The 24,524-nt window shown below is 40.6% G+C and overlaps 1 protein-coding gene across 5 annotated transcripts in view; it reads left to right on the top strand.

Annotated features, from left to right (window-relative positions):
• Positions 1–24,524, top strand: part of szt2 (SZT2 subunit of KICSTOR complex) — a 198,604-nt gene that overhangs the window by 103,592 nt on the left and 70,488 nt on the right. For all 5 annotated transcript variants that reach the window (XM_033028842.1, XM_033028843.1, XM_033028844.1 and 2 more), the window contains exons 43-49: positions 4,059–4,211; positions 5,832–5,934; positions 8,008–8,131; positions 9,426–9,534; positions 10,705–10,823; positions 13,033–13,197; positions 14,157–14,238. In XM_033028842.1, the coding sequence (XP_032884733.1) occupies positions 4,059–4,211; positions 5,832–5,934; positions 8,008–8,131; positions 9,426–9,534; positions 10,705–10,823; positions 13,033–13,197; positions 14,157–14,238 (855 nt within the window). The remainder of the gene's footprint in view (positions 1–4,058; positions 4,212–5,831; positions 5,935–8,007; positions 8,132–9,425; positions 9,535–10,704; positions 10,824–13,032; positions 13,198–14,156; positions 14,239–24,524) is intronic.

The following is a 24,524-nucleotide window of genomic DNA, read 5'->3' as shown; positions in this document are numbered from 1 at the left end:
GCTGGAGAAACTCAGCGGGTGTAGCAGCATCTATGAAGCGAAGGAGATAGGCAATGTTTCAGGCCGAAACCCTTCTTCAGTCAGACAATTTTGTGTACCTTCGATTTTCCAGCATCTGCAGTTCCGTCTTAAAAACCTTGGGGCAATTTGCTGAGACCAATTAACCTAGAAACCCGCACTTCTTTAGGATGTGCAAGGAAACCAGAGCACCCAGAGGAAACCCACATGCTCACAGGGAGAATGTGCAAACTCCACACAGACTGAACCCAAGATCATGATCGAACCTGCGACTCTGATACTGTGAGGCAACAACTCCACCAGCTGTGCCACTGTAGCCTTCTTCTCTGATTTACATCTATTTTTGTGATTGTCAAACTCATAAATTCCCTTACCTTATGTCTATGCCATAACTATTATATTATCCAATACACGTTTTGTGAGAAAGTATGACAAATTTTCTTCCATTTCATGAATCTGTCTCAAAGAGATCCAAATGTAAAAGCAATGTACCGTGGTGGTTTAATAAACGAAAACAAACAAACTGGTGGTATTGAACAGCTGGGGAAACATCTGTGAAGAGAGATGAATTCTTTGGTGAATGATGTTGCTCCGGAATTGTACAAAGCTGGGGCGGCACAGTGGCACAGTGGCGCGGTGGTAGAGTTGCTACCTTCCAGCGTCAGAGACCCGAGTTCGATCCTGACTATGGGTGCTGTCTGTAGGGAGTTTGCACGTTCTCCCTGTGACTGGGTGCGTTTTCTCCATGTGCTTCGGTTTCCTCCTGCATTCCAAAGACGTACAGGTTTGTAGGTTAATTGGCCTCTGTAAACTCTCTAGTGTGTAGGATAGAACTGGTGCACGGATGAACACCAATCAGAGAGGACTCGGTGAGACAAAGGGCTTGTTTCCGTGCTGTATCTCTAAACTAAATTGGGGGGTTAACACATTGGAAGTTGCAAGGAAAAGGGAAAGTGGAAAAGAGGAGGGATCAAGAGAGATTGTTTGTGATGGGATGGAACGTGGGAGCGATTAATAGCAAGCAAATGATTGTGAAAATCCAAAGGGGACAATGATGTGGCTTGAAAAGTAACGCTTGATTGGTTTTAGGAAGGTGGAGATGGAAAAAGCAGGATTATTAACTACAAAAAGATAGCACTCTGGTCACTGAAAATCTGAATTTAAAACTTATTTACTTACTTACTGCCTATTATGCCTCCTGGCATGTAGGGCAGCAACGAAGGCCCTCCACTCAGCAGTGTTGATTCCTTCAGTTGTTGTTTCCGTAACATATTTGTTTTACGAGACATGGTTATTAGCCCTTGTGCTCAACCTCCAACCTGAGGGCCAGTGGATCGCTCTTCGTCTCGCCTCTACCCTTCGACCTGTCCAGCATGGGAGACCCTAACAGGAGTCGAATCTCCCACTGGCATAGCTCTAGGGGTCACTGAGACACACAAGCTCCCCGACCACGACAAGGTTGCAATCCAACGGGGAGAATTTAAAACAAAGTAATGCAAATGCACCACATTTTAAATTGTTGAAATTGAGTCAATATTCCAGGTATATCTGAAACTGAGTTTTATAAGGTGTCAGCTTACCTTCCTTTATATCTTGTGTGACCGTGTTCTAAATTCAAGATCCCAGATAGGTTTTTAATCAGATTCTCAACTTCAGCCACCTTCAATTACATGGACATGTACACCAAGGCCTCTCTGTTTCTACAATTGTAATTCCAACTTTGGTGTCATTTATAAATAATGTTGATGCTTCCATACTGCCAGCTTTAAGTCATGAAATTATACTGTAAGAAGCAGGTGCCCCAGCACTGATCCCAGGGGTACATCACTGTTTACTATATCCAGTCTTAAAATTAGCCCTTTATACAACTTTTTTTTGTCTTTAAAGTAATTTATTATCCATGTTGCTCCCCTTTTCTATGAGCTTCACCTTGGTAACAAGCTAATTATGGGGCACTTTAGTAAACATCTTGTAGAAGCTTCCATATATTTATCAACCATATTGCCCTCATCAAGCTTTTTCATTACCTTGCCTCAACTCTCAATTAGATTATTTAAACAGAATTTACTATTTGCATACATACTTGTCCAAAAGCCTGTTAATTTGTCCAGGATTAATTTGTTAGATTAAAGTGTCTGGCCACTAATTAGTGGTTTAATTCTTGCTGACTTTTTAACAATTCTCAATTGCGTGTCATTACCTCCATATCCGAGCTGATTGTGGCCTGATCCACATGCAGTTTATGTTTTTACAAGCTTTGTTATTTTGAACATGTGCCTTTTTTTGTATCCCATTTGAACCCAATGATTTATCTATTTTTCTTACAGGCTGCTTTACTGGTCGCTTCCCTTCATAATCCATTTAGAATTTAATTTCCCTCTTATTTTAGCTGTGGTAACATTTCCCTCAATAAAAACAGATGCATAGTTGTCATTTAATTCTCTAACTATGTCTTCAGCTGCGATCCTAATCAACTCCATCTTTCCATTTATGATCCATTCATTATGTATATGCATATCATTGCTGCAAATTAATCATAAACTCTTTAACCCTTATTTCTTATTTTGCTTCCTCTCCGGACATTCTAAATTTGGCCTGGTTCTTGCTTGCATTATCAATCTGAAAATTTAATATCTATCATGTTTCTCTGTTTCATTTTATTACTGATCTCTTTTATCATTTAGAAAGATAGCGCTTTGGTTGTGGCCTCCTTGTGAAGGCAAATCAGTTCAGGACATTAACATAAACTGCATCAATAAATATTCTCTTCTCTGCTAATTTAGTTAGTTCCTCAAAATTAGCTAGATACAGTGTGTACAAAGTATCCATTACACAAACATGTTCATTTCCATCAGCACCAATGTTTCCTAAGTAACTTTGACCTTGATTTATAGATTTCTGTAACTTCCCCACATTAAATGTTGAATTACTAAGACAATAATATCCCGGTGTCTCTCCATCATACCTCCCTAATAATTAATTGATCTTAATTGATCTTATTGACAGGTAAGTTTAAATATGGCATAAATAAATAGAAATCTAGAGTCATAGAGAAATGAAAACAGGCCCTTTGGCTCAACTAGTCGATCTCAACCAGGAGCCCATCTAAGTTAGCCCCATTTGCTCGTGCTTGACCCACATCCCTCTAATTTCTTCCTATCCATGTACCTGTACAAATGTCCGCTAAATGTTATTTTATCTGCCTCGCCACATTGCAGTTTTTTCCACCTACGCACCACCCTCTGTGAAAATGTTGCTTCTCGGGTTCCTATTAAATCTTTCCTTTTCACAAACCTAGTTCTTGAATCTCCAACCCTGGGGAAAAGACTGTGCATTCACTCTTTCTGTGTTCCTCTTGATTTTATACACCTCTATAAGATCACCCCTTGGTCTCCTATGCCCAATCTCTCACTAACTCTCCTCAAGTCTAGTGCAGCAGGATATTTATGAAGAAAGGAGTGAAACTAAATTCATTGCAGTAAGGGTTATCCCCCATTTTTCAGAAATGTATTTTGCAAGATTATAAGAAAAGGTTGGATTTGACTGCTTTCCTGTAAGGGTTATCACAACTCAGTAATAAAAATGACTGAGTTACAAAGATAATTCCACTTGCATCAGGATAAGTCCGCCTGTGATTTCAACCCATAGATCTTCTGTCATGTTCAAGTCAATGTGTTTGAAATAAAGCTATTAAACTCTACAATCAAAAGGATTAACAGATGTACACCTTCAAATTGCTATGTTAATAGCCTTGATGTAGTTTCGTCTTAGTTTAACATCTTGTAATAGCGCAGTAATCACATAGCATGTATTACTGTCTACATTTTTACATTTATTCTATTCCTCATAAATTGCTGCAATTTTAATAAGAACTGATTTAATTGCTTTCTGAACCGAGGGAGACGGCTTCCATTTAATTTTATCTGTTATGTAAAAATATCTCATAGTTTCCGTCACAAGCACAATTTACTTTGTGTTCCCCCTAAGTCTGTTTTTGAAGGAATTGTGTATTTGTTTAATTATTCCCCCTTAAATCACAGATTATTCAGCAGATGATACCTACCAAGCAAGGGATTACTTGGCTGCCACAATGCAGTTTATACCAGGCCATTTTGCATGTGAAGTGGTGTGGAAAACCATTATACATATTCATCCTCGACTGAAGATGGGACCCAACATGGGTGTTGCAAGAGGTGGGCTAAATTTAGTTGATCTAGCAATGCATGTTCAACAGTTTTTGGATTCACTGCAAACCTGAGCAGATGTTCTCAATAATTAATAGGTATATAAAAATTATGAAACACTTCCATAAGTAAGATAGAGCCTTTTTTCGAGTAGTGGGGGAATCTGGAATGAGAAGACATAGCTGTAAATAAGAGGCCGGTCGTTTAAATTAAAAGCATGTTGAAATTTCTTCTTGCAGAGGATGGCGAATCTCTGGAATTCTCTGCCCCAGAGAGTTTTGGAGGCTTGCTCTTGAAGTATGAGAAGGTGCATAAATATCTGTAAGGTCTGGAATTGAGAGCTGTAGGGATCTGGTCATGGGCATTGAGTAAATTGATTGTGACTATAATGAATGCCGGAATAGGCTTGGGCTGCGTGGCTTACTGCAACTAATTTTTGTGTTGTAGTCACTTAATTTGTATGTGGCCATCTCCCACCATCTGGTCTTGGATCAGAGTGGTGTTCCCATTGGCCCCAGGCTAAATGGAATCCGCATTAAAAGATAGTTTGTAACTTTATTGACATTATCCCAAAAACCAAACAGTATTTTGAAGCACACTTATTAGTAAATTACATGCAGGTGTTTTGAAATATGGTGGAAATTCTCAACAAACCAGGCGTAGCTGTGCTTCAGTTGAAGAAAAACACCTCCAATGTTAATTTGTCATTTCCCTTGATAGATGCTATGCCTGCCCTTCCAGATGTGTTCAGCCTTTTCTAATTTTCTTTTGTTCAAAATCTAGTTACAAAAGCTCGCAAGATGAGATAAACCTATATTGAACTATGTCTAATTCTGGGCACCACAATTTAGGAACAACTTGAAGATATTGAAGAGGTTACAGAGGAGACTTACTCGAAGGTTTATAGTGCTGAAGTATTTCAGTACACAAATAAACTCTGGAAGCCAAGGCTATTTTCCTTGGAGGACAAAAGGTCGAGAGTAGGTTTAATCGCTTTAAAACATGAAAGTTGTGATTTATAGTGAATCTTTCTTTCGGGTGAAAGTTTAATAACGTGCCGATTTAAGGTGAAGGACAAAAGAGCCAATCACAATATTTTTTTTAAAATAGCTAAAGTACGTGAAGAGCGGAAGTGATTGGAATTTGGAATCTGCTGTATGATAGATATATTTCTGTACTGGCCTTCAAGAGGAAATTGAATCAATATTTGAAGGGGTTTAAAATCGCAGGGATACCAGAAAGAATGATGAGTGTGACAGAAGTGGCTGCTTATTGAAAGAGCCAAGTCACTTGATGGGCACACTGCCTCTGGCTTGTTTTGATTCTCCAAGTGGTCATATGTCTGCTAGGTTAAAATAGTGCCTTCAGATTTAAATGCAGCCATTATTCCAACATGCACTTCTGGCAAGATATCTAAAAGGTTGTGGGCATCTAAATAAAAATAAAAAAACTCAAGCTATAGAGGTAATTCAACATTACACCATTTTATATTTAGTGATGAATTTTGCCCCATCCCCTTCCTCTCTCATCCACAGCTATGTGTTGTTGGAAGAAAAATAGATGTACTAATTTAAAATTTCTCTGTATATATTATAAATGGATGACTTATTGTGCATCTTTTTTTTCCAGCTATTCAGGCCCTGCGTTCAGTTCTAAATGCTTTCTCAGTTGTGAACAGGAAAAACATGTTTGTGTACCAGGAAAGGTCTACAAAGTCTGTATTTTATCTCAGGTAAGAAGGCACTCCAAAATCCATTGCCTGTGAGGCTGAAGTAATTGGTATTAACCTGGTAATTTTGCACCAGTCCGAACAATCGGAGAAAGCCAGAGAAACTAAAAGAATCGGATGTAGGTTGGGATTGAAATGTGTTGAGGCAGCAGAGAAGAGGTGTGATCCATGTCTGTTGAGCCGCATCCCTGACTGATGTCCTTGAGAGGGGAAAATTATTAGTTCTGTCTATTTTCAGAAGGCATTAGTCTCAGTTAGAAACATCCCTGGGTTCATTTTTCAGGCAGCAGGGGTCTCTCAATTGCACACAAGATGTTGGAAAACATTTCCAAATGTGGTTGTAACTTTGGTTTTGTTTCAGTAAAATACCTTTGAAGAACAGTTTCTGGATAACATTGATTCGATGCTCTGGTTTATAATGCAGTTTAGTTTAAAAATATGTATGCCAGAAAGGAAAGGTTTTGCTTATGAATGTAGGAGTGAAGGAAGTCGTATCCTGATTTTCAAATGATACCAAAACTGCATACATAATAATTGTAAAGATCAAAGGCAATGCTAGAAGATATTTTAAGATATGGTGAAAATCGTAAACATTTTGGATTTTTCATTTGAACAGAGTGGAATATAGACCAAATTGGTGAGACCACACTTGGAGTACTCTATGCAGTTCTGGTCACCCAGCTCAAGGAATGATGCCTTTAAGTTTGAAAGGGTGCCGATGAGATTCACCAGAATGTTACCTGGGCTTGCGGGCTTGAATTATATGTGGAAAGGTTGAACAAATTTGGACTATATTCTTTGGATTCTAGAGGCTGAATGCTGTACAATATCATGAGGGACGTGGATAATGCCCTCGTTATTTTTCCAAGTTGAGGATTCTGAACTATAGGGCATAGTGAGAAGTGAGAACTTAAAGTGAGAAGGGAGAGTTTTAAGAGGGACCTTGGGGCAATATTTTCACTCGGAGGGTAGTCTAGCTGGAGCTGAACTACCAGAGGAAGCTCTAGGTGGATATGATTATGATTTTTAAACAACATTTAGCCTGGTATACAGAAAGGAAAGATTTGGAGAGGTATCGATGAAATTAAGGGTTTGGAAATCTAGATTGAAATGAAAATAGTGAAGAAAGACTACACAGTGAAGAAAGCTAATGGCACGTTGACCTTCATAACGAGAGGAGTTGAGTATAGGAGCAAATAGGTCATTCAGCAGTTGTACAGGGCCCTGGTGAGACCATACCTGGAGTATTGTGCACCGTTTTGGTCTGCTAATTTGAGGAAGGACATTCTTGCTATTGAGCGAGTGTAGTGTAGGTTCATGAGGTTAATTCCTGGGATGGCGGGACTGGAATATGATGATAGAATGGAACGACTGGGCTTGTATTCACTGGAATTGAGAAGAATGAGAGGGGATCTTATAGAGACATATAAAATTATTAAGGGATTGAACCCGCTAATGCAGGAAACATGTTCCCGATGTTGTGGGAGCCCAGAACCAGGGGCCACAGTTTAAGATGTAGCGGCAGGCATTTTAGAACTGAGTTGAGGAAAAACTGTTTCACACAGAGTTGTGGATTTGTGGAATTCTCTGCCTCAGTAGGCAGTGGAGGTCGATTCACTGGATGCATTCAAAAGAGAGTTAGGTAGAGCTCTTAGGGCTAGCAGAATCAAGGAGTATGGGGAGAAGGCATGACAGGGTACTGATTGTGGGTGATTAGCCATGATCACGTCGAATGGCGGTGCTGGTTTGAAGGACCGAATGACCTACTCCTGCACCTATTGTCTATGTATCTGTGTAAATGCACTCGCCCAGTAAGCCATCTTGATCTGTGTGGACAAAATGGGCTGAAGGGCCTGTTTCTTTACTGTGTCACTCTATTACTTTAAATGCTATCAATCAATCAATACAAGAGTTGGGCCAAATGGCCTGTTTCAGTATTCAGTAAAATTCTGTCATAATTGCTCAATGGATCATGTTGAATTAAAATAAATACAAATGATTTTGTCATTGTGTTTTAAGCACATCAAATATAATTCAGTTTCTGCCTTTTCCATTTGCTCTGTGTTATTCTGACAGGCTGTCTGAGACAATATGCAGTGGAAATACACCCGATTCAGATAGAGAGTGTCAGTCCATGCTGTTTTCTCGTTCATTGGCTCTAACACGCAGTCAGGAACCAATTCTTGTGGACGATCTTGGGGTAAGATCAAATCAGGAACATTTTATAAACTCTTAACAGCTCAACTCTTAGATGAGTCAGGATAAACTATGCAATCATATCAGGCTGCAGAATGTATTGCTAAAATTAATGATTGTAACAGAAAGCCTATCAATATTTCAGAAAAGGTATGTGAGTGGTTGTACATTTGTTAAAGAATGTGTGATATTGTGATGTTATAGTCTTGATTTGTTCAATGAATTGAACAAATTGAGAGATTAAATGTTTTGTCTCAAATGTACAGGCCATTGGCAAGACCACGCTTGCCATTGTGCATTGAGCGCAATTCTGGTCATCTAGCCATGGCAGGAAAGTCATTAAGATGGAAAGGGTGTAGCAAAGATGCACAAGGATTTTACCAGGACTGGAGAGCTTGAGTTATAGAGGGAGATTGCGTTGTCTAGGACTATTTCCTGGAGCACAGGAGGCTGAGGGGTGTTATAGATGTGTATACAATCATGTGGGAAATGTATAGGGTGAATGAATAGATTTTGTTTCCCTGGGTGGGGAAATCAAAAACTAGAGATCATACGTTTAGCGTGAAAGTGGAAAGATTTAATAGGAACCTGAGGGGCAACGTTTTTATACAGAGAGTGATGTGTAAATGAAAAAAAGCTGCCAAATAAAGTGATTGAGAAAGATAACATTTAAAATACATTTGGACAGGTACATGGATAGTAAAGACTTAGAGGGATACTGGCCAAATGCAGGCAACTGGGACCAGCTTAGATGGGGCATCTACGTTGGCATGAACAAGCTGGGTCGAAGGACCTGTTTCTATGTTCAGAGTGGCCGGATAGATCTTTTTATTCCCCCCTGAGAATAGGAGCCTGAGGAGTGACCTTGTGAAGGCGTATACAATCATGAAGGGTTCAGATAAGGTGGATGGTCATGGTTTTTTTCCCGACGTAGGGGAGTCTAAAACTAGGGAACACAGGTTAAGATGACGATGGAAAGATTTAATTAGAACCTGAGGTGCATTTGTTTGTAGAGGGTTTGGTGGGTAAATAAAAGAAGAAGAAGCTGTAAGAGGGTACAATTACAACATTTAAAAGACATTTGGACCGGTACATGGATAGAAAAGGTTTAGAGTGATTTGGCCTAATACAGACAGATGGGACTAGCTCAGACAGACATCTTGGTGAGCATGGCCGTGCTGTGCCAAAGGGCCTGTTTCCATTGTATATAACTCTATAACTAGATAATTAGGTGTGACACCTAGTATAAGACATTATCAGACCACTTCTCATAACTTTTGATTTTCTTTTCAATCTAGATTTTCAAACACTCTGATTCCACATCCTCCCGAAGTGCAGAGTCATCACGACCCATAGGCCAAGTGGATAAGCACATTCTGCTCATGGTACATGGCGTAGGACAGGCAGGTAAGTCTGTTACCAGCGCTACAACAGGAAGATTATCCTGGGAATTCAAGAGCTGCAAATTAAAAAATGGTGTCTGAGAGAAACAAGTAAAATTGGCTAATAGATGTCAAATTGACTAAATTTAGCTCCAAATGTTTGACGTAATATCAAGAAAGCCCTTCTAATCAAATTATTCTTTTAAAATGTCAAGTCTTTGTTGAAATGTCGTGTACACTGTCATCTGGATGTGAGGACAAAGCATTTTAATCAGCTGAACCCCAACAGATCATTTTATTCTGTTACTAAATTGTGTAAGGTGTCCTTGAGACTCTTGAAAGGCGCCCATAAATATAATTTATTATTATTAGATCAATACAGGTGCAGGGCGAGGGCACGACCAGAGAGAGGCGAGAGAGAGAGAGAGAGGGAGAGAGAGAGCGAGAGAGAGAGAGAGGAGGAGAGAGGGGGAGAGAGAGAGGAGAGCGAGGGAGAGAGGGAGGAGCGAGCGAGGGGAGAGAGAGAGGAGAGGAGAGAGGGAGAGAGAGAAGGGAGAGGAGAGAGCGAGAGGGAGGAGAGAGAGCGAGAGGAGAGAGAGAGAGGAGCAGAGAGAGAGAGGAGAGGGAGAGAGAGAGAGGAGCGAGGGAGAGGGAGAGGAGCGGAGAGAGCGAGAGTAGGGAGAGCGGAGAGGGAGAGAGGGGAAGCGGGAGGTAGGGGAGAGAGGGGGGAGGAAGGGGAGATGCGGGACGAGAAGGTAGCTGTTATAGTTTATCTCTGGCTCGTTATCTCTCGCTTTCTCTCGATCGTGGCAGCTCTTCTCTATCTCTCTCTTTCTCTCTCTCTTTCTCTCTCTCTTTCTCTCCCTCTTTCTCTCCCTCTTTCTCTCCCTCTTTCTCTCTTTCTCGCTCTCGCTCTCTCGCTCTCGCTCTCGCTCTCTCTCTCGCTCTCTTTCTCTCTCTGTTAATGTGCACTTTAACCACATGTGATTTTTTTCCTGTTACAAATCTCAAATTGTGGAGTACAGTGGAAAATAAAAAAATGATTGGTCTTTGTCTCAAACATTATGGAGGGCACTGTATGTACTTTATATGGTATATTGTCTTTATTAGATTATATTTATGAGTATTTTGCAGTAATTACAATATAAAGTGCTGTTATTATAGATCGTTTGAAAAACGTTTCTGGTGTTTACAGGGCCTGAGATCACAGACGAGTTGGTGAAGGTTCTGCGGAGGCGTCTGGATGAGGCAACACTTGATATCATTACCGTCATGCTTGTCAGGAACTGTAAACTGACTCCTGCTGATGTAGAGGTATAGCAAACTCTGCAATGTAATAGACACAAAATGCTGGAGTAACTCAGCCGGCAGGCAACATCTCTGGAGAGAAGGATGGGTAACGTTTAGGGGTCGAGACCCATCTTCAGACTGATGGTCTCGACCCGAAACGTCACCCATACCTTCTCCAGAGATGCTGCCTGTCCCGCTGAGTTATTCCAGCATTTTGCGTCTATCTTCGGCTTAACCCAGCATCTGCAGTTCTTTCCTACACATTTTGTCTGCAATTTAATAACTATAATGAAGAGGTGGCTAGTTGCAGGGAAGTTATCAATATCTCACCAATTGGAAGTATGAAGCTGAAGCTCGATGTTATGTGGTTAAAGTTGCATTTGCTTGAGGGAAATGATGGTAAATATCCCTTCTTAACTGCTTAACCATCTGCTGCAGTAGCAACTCTAAATGGGCCAAGTTCAGTTGTTGAGCCTGCAGTGGGGAGCAATTTACTGAGTCTTGCGAGCAACCACATTCACACAGCCCAGAGAATAACATCAGGTGAAACTAGTCTAAAACCACTTGTCCAAAGACAGAGTTGTAAAATAAAAAGCCACATTGTGAATGAAGGACTGTAATCATTTTTATCAAATCACAAAGCAATGTTGATTCCATTGTGTCAGAAAGAACGGCAGACGCTGGTTTAAATTGAAGATTGACACAAAACACTGGAGTAACTCAGCGGGACAGGCAGCACCTCTGGAGAAAATGAATGGGTGACATTTCGGGTCAAGACCCTTCGTCAGACTTTAATGTTGATTCCAGTTCAGTTGTGATGCTGCAAAAGAAGCCCACAAGATGGCAGCAGTGGATTGTTACAATAACTTGATTGATTTTGTTTTCAAAGATGAAAACTTTAAATAACTTTAAAGCTTAATTCAGCAGAAATATCAATATTGTACTAAAACTTTTCCCTTTGTTCCCAACATTCTAAATTTCCGTGTGTATGCAGGGTTGTGTTGGCAATCTTTTAATCTCCTTAATTTGTATCTTCTTCCAAAACGTCTGGCCACAGCCTTCCCATGTTCACACATGCTGCTCACATTTTTTCCCTCGACGGGATAAACGTCTCCCCGTCGCATTCCAACCAATATTTCCAAAGTTTTAAAAGTTTTAATCGTTTATTTCAAAAAATTAACTGCTTTTCTGTGGGAGATTCTTGCAGCACTTTCCATTGATGATGTCACAGTGCCATCTCACAGACGTCCAATCACAATGGATCTCATTTACATATGACATCACAATGGGACAGGGGTGCGAGATTGCAACATTCACGTGTTTCCACGAATGCAAACCTGGTGTGCACAATCGATAAGATCAAATAGAACAAGTTGTCCTCCTACTCCATCTCTAACCCTCCTCCCTCCCTACCCCTCCCTCTCTACCCCCTCCCTCTCTACCCCCTCCCTCTCTACCCCCTCCTCCTTCCTCTCTACCCCCTCCCTCTCCCTCTCTGCCCAGCTCCCTCTCTGCCCAGCTCCCTCTCTTCCCCCCCCTCTTTCTATCTGCTCCCCCTTCCTCTCTGCCCCACCCCCTCCCTCTCTAGGGAGTGGTGAGTATTGGGCCCTATGGGTGAGTGGTGGAGTATTGCGATTGGGGACCAGCCCTCCTCCCCTGTGACGCTGCATGTCCCCTCCTTACCCTTCAATCTCTACCCCCCCTCCCCCTCCCTATACCCTCCCTCTCTACCCCATTCACCCTCTCCCTCTCTACCCCCCTCCCTCTCCCTCTCTACCCCCCTCCCTCTCCAACCGCACCTGCGCAGTTAGGGGCTATGCGTGAGTGGATAGAGCGGGGGATGGGGGAAAAGGAACAAATAAATAATATTAATATAATATCATGGGGGGGGGGGATGTGTGTGTGTGTGGTGGTTGGTGTGTGTGTGTGTGTGGTGGTTAGTGTGTGTGTGTAGTGGTTAGCGTGTGTGATGCCTCAGGCCGCCCCCTCCATGGGTCCCACTTGGCCTACTATATATTTTTAAAAACTTTTTATCCACTGTATTCCAACATCTTTAAAAATGTTCCCTTGAGTGGCCATGGTCAACATGATTCTTCACCATTCTATCTTCCAGATTATATCTTGGTGCTTGGCCTGAGAGTTTGTGATGGATTTCAGTAACCCAAGACCAATAAGGTTAATAAGCCATCCTAACGTTAGCTTTTTATTAATTTTGCTTTTCCTCCCCATCCAGTTTATTCAGCCTCCTGGGACAGGTCCAACAGAAGTGGTGCAGTTCACGATCTCTCACAGATGTCTACCTTGGCTTTATGCTGCTGCACATTACCTCCGCCAGAACCTGCTCATTTTCCTTCATACGCCAAAGTACACAGACAGTAATGTGGAGCATCATTTCCAGGTAGTTTTCTGATTCTGAAGATGTTGTTTTATCCTTAGAAGCAAAACATGCAGTATTTCTGCTTGGTAAAGGACATGGTCAAATGTGCACAACTGTACCTATCTCTATGTGCCTACATTCTGCAGTGTTTCAGTTCTGTGAATGCTGCTGATTATATGCGTCCGATTTCTAATGGATCAACTTGGGTCCGATGTAGCCTGTTTTAAATTAAATGCTTAATTTTAACTTAAAGTGCAGCTTAATCAAGCCCAATCCAATAATAGTCAGATAGTCATAGTAATAGTCAGGGGTTATGGGGCAAATGTGGTTGAGAGGGAAAGGTAGATCAGCCATGATTGAATGGTGGAGTAGACTTGATGGGACAAATGGCCCAATTCTGCTCCTTGAACTTATGAGCATATTTGCAGCATGGACAGATGTTAAATCATGGCTAGAATTTTAATTTTAATTTATTGCTTATTGTGAAGATTCCACATCATAAGCAGCAGCAGATGGGAGATTTAAAAACTTCATTTTGGAATCTAATTTACATTTATGAAACTTTGAGCTTCCCACTCAAAAACAAAACAGAGTGACATCCCTGTGGAAATTCATGGAGAGTATACATATTATAATTCCGCAGTTACTATATCTACCCAAGTTGTCATCTTGTCAAATATCCAATTGCGGAGTTAAATCTGCAAATTGTTACATAATAGGAATTAATTAAATTAATTGAGCACCAAGTATTAATGACTTGCTGTCGCGTTGTATCTGTGTACTGTGATTGGCACAATCATGCGTATCACACTCCATGTGCTGTTCTTTTTTCTTGTATCTACTGAGTGTTAACAAGTGTCATTCTCGTGTTAACAAGTGTCATAATGTATAAGTGGATTGGGTGAGGTGAATATTTTATGATGCATTGATCTGAGATTATCTTTGATGACGTGAAATTGCCTCATTTTTAATTTTTGCAGCACTACCCTCACGGAAAAAATGTATCTGATGCAGACATTTACCTCTACAATAAGCCTGGCGGTCAAGGAACTGGTGGGAAAGGTAATAATTTCCCTTTAAACTTGATGAAATCTGCATCAATTTTTAAAGGGACTTTCATCTCTCTTACAAGTAAAAGGAAAACCATATCAACATTAAAGTTTAGTCATGCATTTATATAAATGGGATATTCTGCCCTAAATCAGTGTAAAGCGGCTATCTGTGTAAAATGTAAAACATAGCTCGATCTTAGGATTCACTTTTTCCTTCCATTGTGTATCCAGCTTCATTCTGAAATCAGTTCACTACAATTGAAATACTTAAAATTTCTTAACTAAGTTTTCTCGCAATTATTTATCTATTGGCATAAGATCCTATCAGATGTTGGTCGAAATGTTTTGCATGGTAGTTAATTGAGTAGGGTCCTATATACCTCGGCTGCCAAAATTATAACTAGACATGGCCATTATTCCACATGCTACATAAGTGAGGGTGAGAAAACTACTCTGTCAATACCAAGATCTTCCCGTATGGATTCAATTGTTTGAGGGTTGTTTTTTTCAAGTAACTCAGCAAGCTATTAGCGCTCTACTTTGGGATGCAGAAATACTGCTTTACAGACAAGCTGTGGCAGCCTATAATGATTCTAAGAGATGACCATTCATGACATGACATTCGCCGTCCCATCAGAACATTTTCTTTTTGTATAGAAAGCAAGAAGTAAAGACAGCAGCAATTTCAGAGCGAAACCAATCTTGCAGCTATTAATTTGCTTGCTTGGTACCCTTCAATTACATTTTTTTTTTCTTGGCACAAGCTGTGCTTGTGTTTCAGGGAACAGGTCTTATTTTAACTTGAAGGATTTCATTTGGCCTATTGCATTGGGTGTATTTATCAAGGAGTAATAGTGAAGTGTCATAGCTTGTATTGGAAATGTTACCAAGGTTGAAAAGAGTAGAAGGGAAGATAAATGGGTAAATATTAATTCTAAGAATCTGATACTAGGTGTGGAGAATTGAATTGGGACTAAAGAAAAACAGAATGTTAGTGAAGTGGAGGGACACTTGTTTCGATAGTTTATTAGCTGCGATCAATAGTTTTAAGTGCATGACACACTATTTACCTAAAGATATTGGTGAATTAAAGGTATAAATGTAACTTTATTTCTTGACTCTGAAAAGGACAGATATCTGGATATGGTTGTCTTCAGAGATGCATAATGATGTTTAATAAGGCAGTGCACTCAAATGGTTTCCTTAATAAAGAATGATACACGATCATGTGTATAACTTGAGATCGTAATCTAATGATTTATCTTCAGTTATAATATAATTTAATTTTAATAGAACCAATATTTAAGGAAATGAATATTCCAACAAGTTGATCTGATGCGTGAAGAAATAAATGAGTGGAAGGTCTGTTTCACACTGAGAAGCTTAATTCTAACTAAGTAAGGCAGGATGTAAGATTTTAAACAAAATTTGGAAAAAACTTTTTTTTGGTGTTTTTTTTTTTTTGCAATTAAACGCCAACGATGTCAGTGCTAGCAGGAGCAACACTTCATCAAATGTTGTCCCTCAGTACCAGCATCAGCCACTCTTGGTTAAATATACGGAACCCAGCTCCATTTGCTGTGGAAGAGTTTTGAAGGAGTTTGTACTGCTGCATCAGTGTGAACATTCAGTGTCTCTGTATATGGTCAGAATACCAATTCCTTTGCGATCCCTGGGAAGGCTAGTGTTGTCTGAGCAGATTTCACAGAGGACGTTTACAGCCAATACTCAAGGCAAGTTTAACACACTGGTCTTTTTTTTAAATTTTACCTCGGGTTTTAAAAACCATAGACATTTTGCAAGTTTTTTTTTAATTGGATGAAGGTTGTAGTGCTTTGATGTGGAGGGAGCAATAGTGTGTTTGAACAAAATATCCAAGGGGACAAGTACATAGGGGAATGCAGAGAAGACAAGGGAAAGGGAGGGCAATAATACTGCGTAGAGAGGGCAGTATTACGCTGGTGGATGGGAGAAGACATGGGAAAGCTAAAGTTAACCAAGAGAGATAAGGCCAAAATATTACTGGCTGTGATTGGGAATCATGGTGCTGCAGCAAGTGGGGGTTTTAGGGGAATTGATATTTTTCTGGGGATCAGAGGAGAAAAGGGGAGATGGAATCCTGGCGGATGTGGGGAAGGAAGATATAACATGGGATTTTGTAATAAGATGAATTGAAAATGTTGTGGGAATAAGAAAGTACTAAAATAGGAGATTAGCATCGGGGGGAAGATACTAGCATGGGTAGAAGGTTGGCTGAATGGCAGAAGGCCAAGAGGGGTCTTTTCCTGGTTGTTTCCCATTGACTAGTGGTGTTCTGCACAGGTCGGTGTTGGTGCTGTTACTCTTCACTAGTGGGAGTGTCTGGGACCAGTGAGCACATCCCCAGAATAAAAGGATGTACCTTTAGGAAGGAGATGAGGAGGAATTTCTTTAGTCAGAGGGTGGTGAATATATGGAATTCATTGCCAAGACTGCTGTGGAGACAATGAAGTCATTGGGTATTTTTATACCGGAGATTGACAGGTTCTTGATTGGCAAGGGTGTCATAGGTTATGGAGAGCAGACAGGAGAACAGGGTTGAGAGGGAAAGATAGATCTGCCATGATTGAACAGCAATGGCCTAATTCTGCTCCTATGACATGAATTTATGTAAGCCATAGCTGATTTGGAGAATACATGGGAGATTATGGGAAATGCTTGCATGATTAAATAATGGCAGAGAAAGAGAAATATCAGTTTTGCAGGGTACAAATTGCTCATTTGAAATATAGCTGACCACAAGAATATTTAAGAGGTATTTAACAAAGTCTGAAACTGGATTAAAATATCAGATTGAATTATGTTTGCATGCCAATGTTTTGTGAACTTAAAAGGTAGTGAACTGGAACTTAATATTAATAATTGGCCATTATGTTGTAAATTGTCTGATGTAAGCAAACACTGTTCACCTTGGTAATAATTATCTGTCAGCATTGTGAATCTTCTCGTTGGTGATAGTGTCATGTTTCTGCATCATAATGGTGCTGATTCCTTTAAAAAAAATACTGATAGAAGCAGTATTTTTGATGGCAATCACAACTACAAACGATTGTCTGAAAAGGCCTTTTGCTTTTACTTGCTTTGCCTACCACTGTAGATGGCTAATGAAAATGCTTATATCAATAGCTCAGCACCATGTATTTGAGGAAAGGGGTAATATATTTTGCAGATTTCTTAGTATGTTGGCTTCAGCCATTTGCAGATATCACTGGGCACTGATGTTCATAAATTAAATTGATTCAGTCTTTCAACAAGAGTAGGCCACTCAACTCCTGCTTATTGAATGACAGCTGATATGTTTTGAGGCTCCATTTACACTTCAGTCTCACCATTCCTAGGCCGCATACCTTTATATAAATTGCAACAATTGACCCTGCTTATTTGATTTTAGTTTAATTTAGAGCTAGAGCATGGAACCAAGCCCTTTGGCCCACCGATCCATGCCGACCAGGGATCGCCCATACACTAGTTCTATCGTGCATACTATGGGGCAATTTACAGAAGGCAATTAACCTACAAACTAGCACGTCTTTGGAATGTGGGTTGAAACCGGAGTACCCCGAGAAAATCCACGCAGGTCACATGGAGAACGTACAAACTCTGTACAGACAACACCCGCAGTCACGATCGAACCCAGGTCTCTGGCCTGTAAGGCAGCCACTCTACCGCTGCACCACTGTGCCGCCCTTATTGGGGCATGGCCTATTAGGGAAGTAAGTTTTCATCAGTTCATGTGTGAAAACATGTTTTCTTATTTAATTCCTAATTATTTTCAATTGCACATTATGTTTTATACTGGATTTCACAATCAGGAATAATTTCTCTATCTACTCTTATCAAAATATTTTTTGATTTTAATTATTCAACTTTGTCCACCTCAGGCAATGCGAGCCACAATTTGCCAATCTCCCTTTATAAGCTTACTATTTAAGGTCTTCTTTCATTCTGGTGACTCTGTTCTGTCGCACTGCCAAGGCCAAATGTGTCTTTCCTGAGATTCATAGCCAAAGTTGAATGCAGTGCTCCAGATGGTGTTTGATAAAGACTATACAACTGAAACATAATTTTTTTTTTTTCTCTGCTTTCGTATTCCAATCCTATTTATATAAGCTCAATATTCCATTAGAGAGTTAGATTATTTTCTATGTATCGGCTAGATTTTTTTCACAGTTTTTTGTATATAACCTCTTCTCTGCTCTGCAAACTTGTAACTTAAAATAAAAAAAATATTGCAGTTGGCCTTCCTCAGAACTGGTGTGGGTGTAATCCGTGCTCATCTTGTCTGTTTCATTCACCTTGCCTGTGTCTCTTTGTAAACTGTCTCCCTTCATTCAGACAAGTTATTTCATCTCCCTGTTTGGTGACACAAAATCACAAAGGTTAACTGGACTGATTCCAACACAGGGAGAAACTTGATCTCAATGTTTCACTGCGTGGTGTTGAAATCTAGAGTCAAACTCACTGGACACAATCCTTTCATTGGGAGTTTTCTGTGCTGTGTTTGATGTACCCTCCCACAATATAAAGATTGGGGCCAGGAGTTCAGCAGCCTCTTAGATCAAACTTACCCTACATCACTCTCTTTGTTGTTGAACATTTTCTCCTGAGGATCTTGCAGCAACATTTCAGAAATAATTAAGAGTTTCTTTTGGGAGGGGGGGGGGTTATAATTGAAGCAGCATCTTAATTAATGTAGAGAACTAGTTGCTTTGAACCTTTTATGTTTGCCCTATTTATTTCCTTGCTCTCCAGCAAATAGTATTAGTGCCACATCTTCCTTACAGCTTCTCTACAGCAAGAACAAGCAGAATTGGCCGAGTGGAAAGAGCAGCGCTAACAGAGCTCTCCAACATTTTGTTAAACAGCAGTGCTTGAAATGCTAGATGTTGTGGTTCCCTTTCAAATGGATGGAACCGTGCTGTGAGCGGCGTGGGATTTTGGATGTGCATTTGCTCAGTACCTCTGAAAATGTGAGAAGAGTCTGTAAATCTGTCCTCCACCTTCCCCCCTCCCTCAATGCTGAAGTGGAGCAAATGTCTGATGACCTTGAATCTCAGAAGGAGGTCATTTAGCTCATCGAGTCTCTGCCCTTCCTCAGGGTGATCCCATCAGTCCCATTCCCCACTTATTTCTATGTAACCTATTTATCTTCTGCATGGGCATCAACTACCTCCAACCCCATCTCTGATTCTCCGGTGCCCATGTTCACTGGGGTTGATTTACAACCTGCATGCCCTTGGGACAGATGAGGAGACCAGAGCAGCAACTAAAACCTATGTGGTGTACACATTTTGTACAGGAGATCAGGCTTGGACCCAATTACTGGAGCTGCGAGGCAACTGCTATTTACTGTGCCAATGTCATTGCCATTGTAGATGCTGGTTTTACACTGAAGATATACACAAAATGCTGGAGTAAATCAGTGGGCCAGGCAGCATCTCTGAAGAAAAGGAATATGCAACGTTTTGGGTCGAGACCCATCATCAGACTGATGGGATCTGGACCTGAAACGTCTCATATTCCTTTTCTCCAGAGATTTGCCTGCAGTTACACCAGCATTTTGTGTCTATCTATTCTGCCATTATCCCTGCCTTTTTCTTGAAGCTAGCATTTTTTACATGACTTAAACACAGACGAGAACTGAATCATCTGAATGCATTAGCCTTTTTTTCGATAGTTCATTTCTTCATTCTAGGTTTTGTTAAGTTTGTATAGAGCCTCTCTTCTAATCATATGATGTTAAAGGTATTTTAGGTGCAAAGCCATCTATGAATTTTCTTTCATTGATGTAGGTACCATGGTGGAACTTGTGCATCATCTATTTCCACCCTCCCAGTTCCAAGGTATTGCTTCTTTTGTAAATGCAGCAGTGTGCTTTTAAAACCCTTTCTCACAGCTTATTTATGTTGTTGATTGTCTTTTCGGAATCTCCCAATCCCATTTCACTACCATTTTGAGCATAGCCACCATGACCTATTATTTTGGCACAAAGTAGCATTTGATTTCATGCCAATTGGTACTCAAGTGTGCGAACTTCTGAGGGGAGGGTATTATTAATGTTGCATGTTGCTGCTGTTGCGCTCTGCTGCATGTTTAACAGTAGGTTATTTATAGTACATGGTAACTGTGGTTCCTAATGGCTTTACCGAACAGTTAAAACAAATCTCTCACCTATTATATTTTGCTGTTACTCTCTAAAGCTGAACTGCAATTTCTAAAGTGATGGCCAGCACAGTGGGCAGAATTGGCTTTTCTGAATCTCTCAATCCCATTTCGTTGCCATTTTGGATATGGGCACCATGATCTGTTATTTTGGTACAAAGTAGCATTTGGTTTCATGCCAATCAGTGCTTTAGTGTGTATGAACTTCTGAGGATTCTAATTTGAATTTGGAGGTTTCCAATTTGTTGCCTCAAACACAGAACGATTCAGATTTGATGTTCCATTCTAGGTTCATGCGCAGAATAACACTCTGTTGCAGCACTTTTGGATGAACCTTTAATCCAAGACTCCATGTGCCTGCTCGAGAGATAGAAAAACTTGTTTGGGCCAATTTTGAAAACGACCAGGGGTGTCAGTCAATATCTACTTAATTAGTATTTTAAAAACTAATTTCTGTTCCATATCGCATTGTTGATTTGGAGAGCTTGATTGTACATTAAATGGCGGGTAACCTTATCGAATTTACAACAATAAATGCACATGAAAAGTATTGTATTGCCTGCCATGTGCTTTAAAAACAAACCATTCTTTTCAAAAGAAGTTTGACTGGTATTACGTTGAAATGCATTTTGGTTTAAAGTTTAAAAATGAGAAAGTTCTGTGTTTTGAGTGATGTTATGTATCAGCCCACTGTATAGATCTAAAGTAAGTTCAGGGAGGCTTGAAGAGTTCTTGGGCGGTTACTGTAGAGACTGAAACAGAAACTTAGAAACATAGAAACATAGAAATTAGGTGCAGGAGTAGGCCATTCGGCCCTTCGAGCCTGCACCGCCATTCAATATGATCATGGCTGATCATCCAACTCAGTATCCCGTACCTGCCTTCTCTCCATACCCTCTGATCCCCTTAGCCACAAGGGCCACATCTAACTCCCTCTTAAATATAGCCAATGAACTGGCCTCGACTACCCTCTGTGGCAGGGAGTTCCAGAGATTCACCACTCTCTGTGTGAAAAAAGTTCTTCTCATCTCGGTTTTAAAGGATTTCCCCCTTATCCTTAAGCTGTGACCCCTCGTCCTGGACTTCCCCAACATTGGGAGCAATCTTCCTGCATCTAGCCTGTCCAACCCCTTAAGAATTTTGTAAGTTTCTATAAGATCCCCTCTCAATCTCCTAAATTCTAGAGAGTATAAACCAAGTCTATCCAGTCTTTCTTCATAAGACAATCCTGACATCCCAGGAATCAGTCTGGTGAACCTTCTCTGCACTCCCTCTATGGCAATAATGTCCTTCCTCAGATTTGGAGACCAAAACTGTACGCAATACTCCAGGTGTGGTCTCACCAAGACCCTGTACAACTGCAGTAGAACCTCCCTGCTCCTATACTCAAATCCTTTTGCTATGAAAGCTAACATACCATTCGCTTTCTTCACTGCCTGCTGCACCTGCATGCCCACTTTCAATGACTGGTGTACCATGACACCCAGGTCTCGCTGCATCTCCCCTTTTCCTAGTCGGCCACCATTTAGATAATAGTCTGCTTTCCTGTTTTTTCCACCAAAATGGAGAACCTCACATTTATCCACATTATACTGCATCTGCCAAACATTTGCCCACTCACCCAGCCTATCCAAGTCACCTTGCAGTCTCCTAGCATCCTCCTCACAGCTAACACTGCCCCCCAGCTTAGTGTCATCCGCAAACTTGGAGATATTGCCTTCAATTCCCTCATCCAGATCATTAATATATATTGTAAATAGCTGGGGTCCCAGCACTGAGCCTTGCGGTACCCCACTAGTCACTGCCTGCCATTGTGAAAAGGACCCGTTTACTCCTACTCTTTGCTTCCTGTTTGCCAGCCAGTTCTCTATCCACATCAATACTGAACCCCCAATGCCGTGTGCTTTAAGTTTGTATACTAATCTCTTATGTGGGACCTTGTCGAAAGCCTTCTGGAAGTCCAGATACACCACATCCACTGGTTCTCCCCTATCCACGCTACTAGTTACATCCTCGAAAAATTCTATAAGATTCGTCAGACATGATTTACCTTTTGTAAATCCATGCTGACTTTGTCCAATGATTTCACCACTTTCCAAATGTGCTGCTATCCCATCTTTAATAACTGACTCTAGTAGTTTCCCCACTACCGATGTTAGACTAACTGGTCTGTAATTCCCCGTTTTCTCTCTCCCTCCCTTCTTAAAAAGTGGGGTTACGTTTGCTACCCGCCAATCCTCAGGAACTACTCCAGAATCTAAAGAGTTTTGAAAGATTATTACTAATGCATCCACTATTTCTGGAGCTACTTCCTTAAGTACTCTGGGATGCAGCCTATCTGGCCCTGGGGATTTATCGGCCTTTAATCCATTTAATTTACCCAACACCACTTCCCGGCTAACCTGGATTTCACTCAATTCCTCCAACTCCTTTGACCCGCGGTCCCCTGCTATTTCCAGCAGATTATTTATGTCTTCTTTAGTGAAGACGGAACCAAAGTAGTTATTCAATTGGTCCGCCATATCCTTGTTCCCCATGATCAGCTCACCCGTTTCTGACTGCAAGGGACCTACATTTGTTTTAACTAATCTCTTTCTTTTCACATATCTATAAAAACTTTTGCAGTCAGTTTTTATGTTCCCTGCCAGTTTTCTTTCATAATCTATTTTTCCTTTCCTAATTAAGCCCTTTGTCCTCCTCTGCTGGTCTCTGAATTTCTCCCAGTCCTCCGGTATGCTGCTTTTTCTGGCTAATTTGTACGCATCATCCTTCGCTTTGATACTATCCCTGATTTCCCTTGTTATCCATGGATGCACTACCTTCCCTGATTTATTCTTTTGCCAAACTGGGATGAACAATTTTTGTAGTTCATCCATGCAGTCTTTAAATGTCTTCCATTGCATATCCACCGTCAACCCTTTTAGAATTAATTGCCAGTCAATCTTGGCCAATTCACGTCTCATACCCTCAAAGTTACCTTTCTTTAAGTTCAGAACCATTGTTTCTGAATTAACAATGTCACTCTCCATCCTAATGAAGAACTCAACCATATTATGGTCACTCTTGCCCAAGGGGGCACGTACAATAAGACTGCTAACTAACCCTTCCTCATTACTCAATACCCAGTCTAAAATAGCCTGCTCTCTCGTTGGTTCCTCTACATGTTGATTTAGATAACTATCCCGCATACATTCCAAAAAATCCTCTTCCTCAGCACCCCTGCCAATTTGATTCACCCAATCTATATGTAGATTGAAGTCACCCATTATAACGGTTTTGCCTTTGTCGCACGCATTTCTAATTTCCTGTTTGATACCATCTCCAACTTCACTACTACTGTTAGGTGGCCTGTACACAACACCCACCAGCGTTTTCTGCCCCTTAGTGTTTCGCAGCTCTACCCATACCGATTCCACATCCTGCAAACTAATGTCCTTCCTTTCCATTGCGTTAATCTCCTCTCTAATCAGCAACGCTACCCCACCTCCTTTTCCTTTCTCTCTATCCCTCCTGAATATTGAATACTTCTACTACTGTTCAGAATAACTAAAACTTCCAAAGAAAAGTAATTGATTTAACATTTTGTTATCTTTCACTCTCCAAAGATGCTGTCTGACCAGATGAGCATTTTTAACAATTCTGTTTTTATTTCAGTTTTCCGACATCTGCAGTATTTTTAATTATGTACAGATTAAAGTTTGCCTGGAAAGATGTTTGATCTTCCCATCTGGTTGTTGCTGCTTCTGCTACCTTGTTGCCCTCTGAGACCTTTTGGCAAAACGCAGTATACAGGCACCTTATATTATATACGGGGGTTACATGCTTGAAAAGCAGTGCGTAATTCAAAATGAGTAAATTATACATATACATGACAACGCTATCAGCAGTAAATTTGAGCGTGTTATTCCGAAATTACCAGTGTGTAAATCAAGCTTTGGTATTAAAGGAACAAGTGAATTATTTTAAAAATGCATAAATCAAACACATAAAATGCGGGGTATCTTTATACGTGTATCAGCGGGCTATGATTAAGGGGTTCTGTTTTCACCTGTTTTGAGGACTCATGGTAACCTTAAGTTTAAGCATGAGGCAGGC

Source organism: Amblyraja radiata, chromosome 10 (assembly GCF_010909765.2).
Source record: "Amblyraja radiata isolate CabotCenter1 chromosome 10, sAmbRad1.1.pri, whole genome shotgun sequence".
Taxonomy (NCBI): domain Eukaryota; kingdom Metazoa; phylum Chordata; class Chondrichthyes; order Rajiformes; family Rajidae; genus Amblyraja; species Amblyraja radiata.
This window is presented reverse-complemented; position numbering and strand designations above follow the sequence as displayed.